This window comes from Limulus polyphemus, unplaced genomic scaffold (genome assembly GCF_000517525.1).
Source record: "Limulus polyphemus unplaced genomic scaffold, Limulus_polyphemus-2.1.2 Scaffold1562, whole genome shotgun sequence".
Lineage (NCBI taxonomy): Eukaryota > Metazoa > Arthropoda > Merostomata > Xiphosura > Limulidae > Limulus > Limulus polyphemus.
Window position 1 is genome coordinate 249,836 of NW_013667172.1, and position 11,289 is coordinate 261,124.

Here is an 11,289-nt window from a genome sequence, read left to right on the forward strand (position 1 = left end):
AAATGAGGAAAGATTACAACTCAGTGAATCAGAAATTGATTCTATTATTGAACTGTCCTGTGACACCGCAACGAAAGACCATTTTAGTCAAGTCTCGTTAATTACTTTTTGGCTGATTTGTTGTGCTGAGTATTTAAATTTATCAGAAAAAGCAGTAAGATTTTTTATGACCTTTGTAACGACTTATAAATGCAAATCAGGCTTCTCAACGTTGGTTTTCTTAAAAAACAAGTACAGGAACAGATTATACGTCGAGCCAGATTTGAGGATCAAACTGACTTCTTTTCCTCCTGATTTGAAGTTGCTGTGTGATGAAAAACAGCATCACCCTTCTCATTAGGTAAGTTTATTTCTTAAAAGAATATTAATAAATATACAGTTAATGTAAAGATTAAATAACAATGAAGTATAATTTCTTTTATTTCTTTTTACACAGTAGTATTATAAAACACCTGTATATTTTATAATCGATTATGTATTGCTTCCAGTTTGATGTTAAGACTTAGCCATGTCTTCGCAGGTTATCTAATTAGGCATTTGAGGAAGCTGGGCCTCATGAAAAATTACAAAAATAAACCGGTCTCTAGATGGAAAATTTGGGAAATGCTGATGTAGATAATGGGAGACTAATGTATTGTGCCTGGTCCACATACCTGATTGTAGAATCTCATCCAATGGAGGACGAGAAGCAAGGGTAAAGTTGAGTTGTCTGATCTGATGAGAAGACACCTAGAACAAATTCCAGAAGGAATAAGCTAATCGAATCAAATGTCGGACCCAATTGGTAAGTGTTGAAGGTGAAAGATCATGAAGGGAGGAAGACTGCCAAAGGATAAGAGTCAGAAACGGGTACCATAGAAGGAAGCCTTACAGGCAATATAAGAACAAAGAGCCATGACCTGACACAGAAGCCGATGTGGATCCGGTGGACGATAAAGATGAGAAAGGGAAAGAAGGGAAATAAGTAAAAAGTAGGAGCTACCCTTCTGAGCTACCGAGGTCTTTGAGAAGAAGGAGTGATCCGGATAAAGGAGAAGATAGGTAGGATGATAAAATGTACGTGAAATGTCAATGGCAAACAAATCCAACCGTCGACATCCAAAGACTAAGAGGAGAAGGAAACGTTTTGAAGGAACGATGAAACATGGAACACAAGGAAAGTGGTTCAAATGGAGGTAAAGTGAGGGAATGGAGGACCACAATAACATTCCAATCTGGAAGGGTAGGTTGCCTGGGAGGGCAATGGAACTGGAATGAACAGAGCAGCAGGATAAGGACAGGTGAAGTAAAAACTCTAGAATATCAGGAAAAACATAAGGTACGGGATAAAGCCACTTAATAACTTGAGAGCAAGGATGCCAAGGACCCTTGATCAAAAATCCAAGTGAGAAATTCTGCCACCTGAGCCAAAGTAGGCTGGTCAGCAGGAAATCCCGAGTTGAAGGCCAACTGCAGAACATATTCCGCTTGCATTAGATACCCCTCCATGGAAGTAGGATGTATGGAACCAGCTAAAAAGAGAGCAACTCGATGGGAGAAACTGGATCTCCTTGCCAAGGACTAGATAAAAGCCAGGTGTGAAGATACAGGACCAGCAACTCAGGTTGATAAAGAAGGTAGGGAGACAAACGGAACAGGTACAGGAGGAGAGAGTAGCAGGTGGTGTAACCATGGAAACCATAGCTGAGCTGGCCAATAGGGGCAATCAGAAGGAGGGGTAAGAGTGAGAGAGATCACACAGTGAAGTAATCTGAAAGGAGGATAAACATAAAGATATTTGTGGGACCAATCTTGGCTGAAGGCATCGATTGCCAGAGCCTGATGAACCAGTAACCAATTAAGAGGTAACTTGTGATTGAGGCTTGTAGCAAAGGCATCCAAATGGGGAGAACCCCAATGAGTGCAAAGCTCCCAGAAAATAAGGGGATCTAAGGGATACTGTCAGATATATCGAGGTGAATGTGTTGCATATGGGCCCAGTATAAGAGATCCAACATCCAAAAACATGGACTTCTTGACCGGGTGCCCCCTTGGTGATTGATACGTGCCACCATCGTGGAATTGTTTGAATGAATCATCACCAGAAAATGTCTAGCAAGAAAAAGGAAGTAATTTAATGGCCAATGTACAGCTAAAAGTTCGAGAACATTGATATGTGAAGCACTTTCATCCACAAACCAATAGCCTGAAGCTTCCTGATGGTTGACCCATGCACCCCAGCCCTGCAGGGATGTCTCTGTGAAAAGATGTAGAAATGAACACAGAGGAGGAAGTGGCATGCCCACTGAAGTATGTGCCTTGTCCAACCACAAAAGTAGATCGTCTTGCAGGGTAATAAGAAGGGTAATGGGAGTAGAAAGAGGATCCTGTGCAAGGTTCCATTGATTGTGAACAGCCCACTGAAGGGATCTCATATGAGCACGACCAAGAAGGACCAGTAACGTCATTGAAGAACACATCCCCAAAAACGACAGAACCTCATGAGAAGTAAGTGATTGAACCAAGAGGATGTGGCAAACTAATAATTCCATAGAACAAAGTCTTAAAGGATAAGGCTGGGCCCAAATGACACGAGTGTCGAAAAGGACCCCCAAATGGACGAGATATTGAATAGGTCTGAGGAAGGACTTCTCCAGTTTGATTAACCAGTCCACTCCAGCAGCCAATAAAAGGAGCTGCCAAGTATGGCTGGCCGATTTCAATTTGGAATGAGCCAGAAGAAGCCAGTGGTCCATGTAATAGTGAAAACTCAACCCCAAAACACGAAGATGTCGAGCAAATGCTTGGACCACCTGAAAGAAAACATAAGGGGCTGAGACAAGCCCAAATGGTAGTGCTCGAAATTGATAAACCACCCTGAGATGGACAAACTGAAGATAAGGACAAGACCAAGGTGGCATTGGGGCCATCCATAAACCTGAAGAAAATGCCCACCTCAAGGTGAAAAAAAGATTCCATGGTAAACCAGGGCAGGTGAACAAAGTGGTTAAGGTCAGATAAATCTATGACCAGCCTCCAATTCCCGGTTTTCTTGGGAGAACAAGTTCGATGGCTTGCTGAGTTACGCCCCCCCCCCCCAAACCAGGCAATATAGAACCTAACAACTGTTGACCCAAAAAGGACAGTCAGCACTATGGTATGAAAGCACAAACTGCTCTGAAGCCCATGGTGGGGAGGCATGTCAATCTCATTGCTTAATTGCTAGGCAAATTGATCAGCATGAACCCAAATATCAGGGGAGGGAGAAAAAAACCAAAAAGGGGAGGGAGGATTGGTCATGTAGTAAGGAAGGATGTGGCTCATAAGAAATAGGAAAAAGAGATAAAACATCACATACCTGAGAAACTAAATCCAAAAATAGTTAGCATTAAGGATTCCTCAGGTGGTAGATGGGAAGGTTCAGCAAAATCTGAAAACAAAGGTTAAATTCAAAACAAAATTGAGAGTAAAAGTGGTGTATCTTACCTAGAATGTTTCGAACTACTTCAGCTGTCTTTTTCATTGGTTCTTCAGGAGGAACTAACTTTTCACATGAGTGATCAACTTGATGACGATGATGCAAACACACATTTTCACCACAAAATTCACAAATGAAAGATATCAATTCCTTTTGATTACAGGTTTTTACACAACATTTGTTTTTTGAACTTTCTGTTAGACTTGTTTTCCTTCCAGTAGGTTTGTTCTGAAAGACATTATAAAAATTGCAAGGATTGTACAAGAAAAATACAACTGTTTAAAACTTAAACTACTGGTAAACATTAAATGAAAACATTAGAGTACTGTTGTTGTTTTTTTTACTTATAAAGAAATCTTTAAAGTTATGAAATACATTATGAAAAGAAAATTGGCTAGAACAAAACCCATTTTCCATACAGTAACTTCCCAAACAATATAAGGAGAAATATTTATTTGATGCATGAGTATTCCAGAGATGGTGCAAAAAACTTTGTAAGTAATATGTTTTTCCATAAGACATGAAGGTCCTTTAATCTCTATTTATGTTAAATTGATATTATGATTGACAAATTACTAGGTTAGTTTTATGTTACTTTGTATGAAATGAAATATGCAGGTTTTGTTTCATAAATGTAACTCGCACATAATTCGATAGTTTGAAAAAATCCACAACCTTATACCGAAGTACAAAGGTATAACTACCTTCAATGTTAAAAACATTATTACACTTAGTGTTACACACATACCATGGACAGGTATTGTATTAAATAAATGATTAAATTATTTCTTCACACAAAATATGAAATTTTTCTTGCCTTTAGAGCAACTTACAAAGCTGTACTTGACTTGTATAACTTATTAGATAGTGTACATTTAAAATGAACAGACTCCTTTTACTCAGCAGATGTCCATTAACCAACAGAATGAACAGATAATCTAAATTTAAAATCCTTTGAAATTTCATCATGTTGATACCCACTGATTTATCAGGTGCATATTTCACATTTTCACTAAGCAGTACACAGTACCAAATACCTACACATGTAAGAGAAGCCATACTTGTCAAGCAAAGTAATTAAGTTATGCCCCTACTAAATTACCATAATGAATTAGTTCATCTACTAACAAATTAAATATTTTAATTTAAGAACAAATATATAATCATGTTCTATGATTGTTGTCTAGTCCAATGGTTTTGCTAATGTATGCATAACTAAAACTCTAAACTAGCTTAAAGCAAAGAATACCTGCAAAGCATCACAATGGTGAATTACAGGAGAGCAGTGTTCTAGGCTGAAAAACATAATATATAAATGTATTAGCAAATCCAGTTTGGTTTTAGAGGTATTTCATCAACACAATTCCATAATTCTTACATGTAAGGGATTAAGTGCTTGCATATTATCAAATTATTTTGTTTTTTTAACAATGTGACACACCAATAAAATAAATAACACAGCTTCTTAAATTATTTACACATTACATAAACAAATAATGGGTGTTCATTATTAAAAGTATTTTTCAAAATTTTACAGCATGAATATATATTAAAATATTTTATTTAAACAACTGAGTAATATAGCTGACTGAACCAAAATATTATGATATTTTTTAATTTCAACAAAGTACTGGACCTGTTTGTTAGTCTGAATGCCACATTTTAAGTATTAGTCATGAAAGTTTGATAGAATTAACAGCCAATCTAATTGGTTCTTGTCGTGATAACCATGGAAGAATATTATGCTGCTTCAAAGTACAAGTCATCTACAATCTTACTGGAAGAACTGAAATTGTTTGTTTGTTTTGAATTTTGTGCAAAGCTACACGAGGGCTATCTGTGCTAGCTTGAAGAATACAGATTAATGTTCTGTCGAAACACGTAGTATGTTCCACAAAAAATAAATCACTTTATTACGCTTATAAGCCTTTGTTTTCCAGCTTATTATTAAGACTTGTAAAGAACAAGAAATAAGGTTGAGACTTGGAACCAACACTTTCATCTTTTTGATCCTTTAACTAATGAGATCGTTTTGCTCAGATGTAAGAGGAGAATGGCAAATAATATATCCAATCATACTTAACACTAGTCATCATTTTACTGCTTTTGTTATATGAAACTGCTATAAAGAGTAAAGCGTGGAGGTGCGAAGGAAACTATCATGGATTTGAGATCACAATTTTGAATCATTCGTGGCAGATATTTTGTAAGAAATTTGCCATTCAAGCGTATGATTTGTATACCATTTCCTCCACCTGTGCCTGAGTTTAGAGTTGAGAAGGTGCCACCAATTTCGTACAAACGAGTAGATTTTGTGGGTTCTTTGAACATCTAGATGGCAGATAATCCCACCGAAAGAATATCGATTTGTCTTTTTTCATGCTATATAATCAGAGATGTTCACCTGAAAGATTTTCCACATCTTACTTCTGCAGTATTTCTAGATGTTTTCAGAGATTTACTGCTCGTAGATCTGTTCCATTTGCTATAGTTTCTGACAATGCTAAAACGTTTACATCTTCATCAAAGGAGCTTAATGTACTGATGAATGGTCTAAAAGTGATGCAATATTTTTAAGGAGGGCACATCAAGTGGTCATATTATTTGAAGAAGGTACCTGAAAAGTTACCTGAGGAAGCTATTGATACAGCTAACCAATTGCTGATGAAATTATAGCTGTTATGATTGATGTTCAAATGATTTTGAACTTCCATTTTCATTCTTTTGTTTCATCAGAGGATCCTGAAGAAACCCTCACACGATATTTCATTTGATTGTGATTCCGTGGTTTCTTCAGAGACCTTGAGCAAATTATTGTTTTAGTAAACTTATGAACCACTTTTGGAAGATGGAAGAATGAAGATTTTGGAGATTCCCAAAGCCATATTAACCAGAAAACGGTATCTGCGAGCGTAAGAGCTAAATATATTGTGTTAGTTCGGGATGAAAATTTTCCTAGAGGATCCCGAAAACCTGGAATGGAAGGAAAAAGGTTGAGACGACAGGGAATGGCAGAACTGCAGTTTTAACCAAGTGTCTTGGGCTCTCAAGTAAACTTTATGTTATCAAACTGTGAATGTGGAATTAGTTTAATTTATATTAATTACATTGAGTATTGGACAATTTGTTGTTGAGCAACAAACTGATGGCGAAATATACATGATGTTTATATCATGACGTGTTCCATATAGTTAATATTATTCTGTTGGGTATTTTCCCTAATAGATGTACTACCGATTACATGTTATAGTAGGAAGCATACTTCTGAGATACAGGTGTATACATATATATATATATATGTTTACTGCTAAAAATAACAGTTGAGTAAAGAGTGATCACGAGAGAGTAATACACGTGTATTTCCACAAGAAGTGTCGCTGTGAGTTTCATTTCTTAAGTAGCGAGGTTATTAAGAACTTAGCATAAGAAACTTGATGATTTAACAAGTTTTCCCAAGGAGTAAAGCCTAGATTCTTCTACTGGCCTAGAATTTGTGTAAACAGGAGATCCTCCTCATTGTCAATGATCTGGTAAATTGTGACTAGGTTCAACTGATTGCTAATATTAGAAGCCCTCAACTTTTGTGGACAACATTTATGGCTGTTGATTGGTGTAAGGTACTTGCAATCACCTGATGTTGCTGCAATGTTTTGATTTGGCAGTGTAACGGGGCTTTGTGGTGGGTGGGGCTCAGTGGTCATTATATTTTCCTCTTTTCCACGTGGCTATTCCTTATCTGTTAAATCTCTGAATACATTGCCATCTTTTATATCCTTAAGGGCTTAGAGGGACTTTATGTCTCTTCCTAGTTGGTTAAGAAACTCTAACTGGGAGATAAATCTGTTGAAACAATGAAGCATAAGGAAAGTGAGATCCTTTTAAGATCTAACATTATTAGGAAAATCCAAGGTAATACAACCCCTCATCACGCCCTGAACTCTCCTTTGTGGGGTAATTTCTTTTGCTGATATTCTCAGCATCCCAAATGAGGACATTATCTTTCTAACTGAGAGCCCAGCGTCTGGTTGCTATCTAACAGATACTTGTCCAAAAAATGAAAATATTAGCCAACAGACTTCTTGTTCACACATTCTTTTCTGTCGAATTACCTGTAAAAGTGAACTAAAAATATTTCATTTGTCGTACTTGGCCATATATTTCAAATCCATTTCAATGTTTCCACAGCCAGCAGTTTAGCATTTGTAAGATATCCTATTGTGTCTCACCAACAAGTGTCAATTTCGGTGCTATATGTACTTTTCAACCTTACTGAGTCAACTGTCAGAACTCACATGCATCCTATTATTAGTTGTGCCCAAAGAGGGAAAAATGTAAAACGTCTCAGCATACTGGAGTATTAAAAATATTTCTTATCCTAGGGTACGGAAATTGATCACATCCTAATATTAAAGCAGAGATACTCTCCTCATTTGGGTTGCAGACTAATAATTCTATGCCACAGTACTTCTCTTCTTATGTATGCACTTTGTCTTCCTCCCTCTACTCCTGTTTGTTTGCCTGTGTACAGTATCCAAGAACAAATAGGTCTAGCCCATGCTCTTTTGAGTCACATCCATCGAGTGGTAATTCATGGACAAAGTCTATGGAGGTCTTTTGACCTGTCAAAGACAAACCAAAGAGTGAACTCAGAAATTTAGATCTTTTAAAGGTCTTCCTCCTAGAACTGGTTACACAATTTCTTAGGTAAAAATGTTAATGAAATGAAACTGTCTACGTTTGCTTGCTAATTTTGATGACATCAAACAAGGTTTTGATCTATTTTCGCAATCCTGTGGGTATATTTCTTCACAGAAAACTTTCCTGAAACCTGTCAATACTCCAACCATTTGCCAGTATTTATTACATAGAAAGAAAAGATTGTCTGACATAAGTGTTCAGGAAGGAGTAACAATGATGATTCACCAGCATACTCCCTCCATTAGTGTGTCATTCAATATACATCTACAGACTTCCTTGCTTCCTTTACCTGTCTATAAGGGAGGGAATCTGTCAAGCAGATATTTATACTCTTATCAAGCAGTTACCATTTTTCTTCATCAACTTGAGAGTTTTAAGTAAACTTAAAGTAATTTAGGACAAGACTGAAAAGTTTAAATGGTTAGTAAATATCCCACCCCTTTAAATCTTGCAACCAACTCCCCAAGAGGTTTCTCATATACAGAGTATTTCTAACACCTTTGGGAAGTGCTTTTTTCTTCCACTTAAGCATTTCTACCGTTTCTTCCGCCTTCTTGACTTTCAAAACATGAACTGAAAAAAAAAACACCTTTCTTTGTGGCTTGAGTTACTTTAAAACTATAATCAACATTCACTTGGTTACTTTGTTAAAGGACTGACATCTCTGCACTTGGAATATTCCAATGCATGCTCTGTTCCACCCTTAGTAGCCATCGAAGTGCGAGAGTACTGATTCTTCCTGTGACATATTGATTGTACATCCACTGCTTTTTCCCTCTCAGTCAGGACTTTCTTCCATCCCTTCTAGAGAACAAAAGCTTCGCGAGTCTTTTCGTTGTTGCTTCTTCAGCCTCTCTGGAGTTCTGCTCAAAGATTTCCCATAAAGCCTTCACAATCTTTGTTTTGTCTGGCCACTAGTTGCCACAAGTGAGAGCCTAACCAGCCAGTTTATCTGCCCTTTTCTTTCCTTGGACCCCAACATGAACTGAGAAAACTACCCATGCTAGGCTCTTCACGTGCAACTTTCACAGATATTGTAGCAATTCCACGAGAAGTCATCCAGTTCCTATTTTATACAGCATACTTCGGGAATCAGATAAATTAGTGCGTGTATGGCAGGTTGGTCCTCAAGCAATCTCAGGGCAGCTAATGTAGCTTCAAGCTCCATCTGCATACTTTATGTTGTGGCACTGTATGCTACACTTTGTTCAGCAACAACAAGCCCAGACTATCTGGCCAAAAAAAAACCCATCTGCTATAATCACCTGTGGTAACTGAGCCATAAATGTAAATGCCCAGGTATCACAACACTTTATGGAAGATCCAATGATCGCCACTTCTGGAACATAAGCATTCACTATCCAATTGTCAATTGAGCACCATAGTACGAATGCTTTTTCTGGATTAATGATATCACTCTTGTTCTCACACCAACCCAAAATGCCACCAGTGGTACAGCTCTTTTGCAATTGGTGTTCTATCCTGATCACTCCTGTAGACTACCATGTATTCTGCAATATAAGTTTTTTCCAAGGCCCATTGACTGCATTTTGGCACTTTTGATCTATATACTGAATAGGTCAGAGGAAATAAGTGGTCCCTGAGGCAGTCCTAGTAGAATAGTCTGCTACTGTGATGTCTACATACCTGTGCAGAGCGTGACCCTCCTTTCGAATAATGCCACTGTGATCCAACTGACTATCCAGAGGTCTATGTCATAAGGATAAGGTCCATAAGGATAGCCCGGCATGGCCAGGTGGTTAGGGCACTCGACTCACAATCTGAGGGTCGCGGGTTCGAATCCCCGTCACACCAAACATGCTCGCCCTTTCAGTCGTGGGGGCGTTATAATGTTACGGTCAATCCCACTATTCGTTGGTAAAAGAGTAGCCCAAGAGTTGGCGGTGGGTGGTGATGACTAGCTGCCTTCCCTCTAGTCTTACACTGCTAAATTAGGGACTATATACCAGCACCGTTGTAGATTACTTTAAAGAATAGCATTCAGGAGTTGGTTCAAATCAGTATTTGGAGATTTTAACTGACAAGTTTATAAGAAAGAGTCAAGATCCTACAGCTATACACACTGAACTTTGACCTTTCCAGGGCAATATGGCACAAGATGAACAAAGCAAAAACCTGGTTACTACTCACGTTTTAAGATGTTCAACACAATAATGTATACATGAAGTCAGTATAGAAGAAAACAGGAACAGAACGAAGGAAGTATAGGCTATTTGCATCCAGTGACAGCCGTTTCGTGATGAATTCTTGGTGAACATTGTCTGCAAGGGAGATAACTACGAAGTATGCTTACCATGGAAACCTACGCATCTGCTACTACAAGACAGTTATATCAGCGAGAATAAATTGAGAAGCTTATTGAAATTAGTACGTCAAGAGTTTGAGATTTTGAAAGGATAAGACAGCCTTCTTAAAGGTTCGTATGTCAGAACCTGATAGAGGCCCGATTTAAAGAAAGACAATAAAATCAGGATCTATAAAATAGAGGTGTCGGTCTTGAACAGGCTGAGTTTCGTTGTAACATTTTATATCATCAACGTGTCTACATACAAGTTGATATAAAGGGACAACAAAGACTGAAAACTTTCATCTTTAATTTCAACCATCAATGTACTTCATCAGTAGATTATATGTATAGCAGTATTAAGTATCATATGGTAGGATGTCTCGAGGGTATATTGTAGGATGTATATATTTATTGAAGTTGGTGTATGGTAATATTAAATATTACACTGTGGATGTGTGTAGTTAAGGGTAAAACATATTTACTCTGATGTATATCACTAATAAATATGATGATGTGGGTTTATTTGTCTTGGAGTTTTGTCTGGTGTATGTCAGTATTAAGTACTATATATTAGAATGTGTATTTTGTCTGGTCTATGTCAGCATTAAATATTATATGATAGTATATACATGTCTGGCTGCTTAATCCGATATTAAATTGTATTAAATATACTATTGGAAGATGTTTATGTCTTGGATGTATCTGGTGTATATTTGTATTAAATATTGTATTATGGTTGTATATGTCTCGAGGTAAGATATGTTTAGTTTTATAGCTATATTTCGTCTGCTATCTTTATTGTTACACCATTATTCGTTTTATATGT

General features: G+C 37.3%; 1 protein-coding gene across 1 annotated transcript in view; it reads right to left on the reverse strand.

Annotated features, from left to right (window-relative positions):
* Positions 1–11,289, reverse strand: part of LOC106464107 (AN1-type zinc finger protein 1-like) — a 35,461-nt gene that overhangs the window by 14,910 nt on the left and 9,262 nt on the right. The window contains exons 3-4 of the mRNA XM_022391766.1: positions 4,707–4,752; positions 3,466–3,685 (exon numbers count right to left, since the gene is read on the reverse strand). Coding sequence (XP_022247474.1) covers positions 3,466–3,685; positions 4,707–4,752 — 266 coding nt within the window. The remainder of the gene's footprint in view (positions 1–3,465; positions 3,686–4,706; positions 4,753–11,289) is intronic.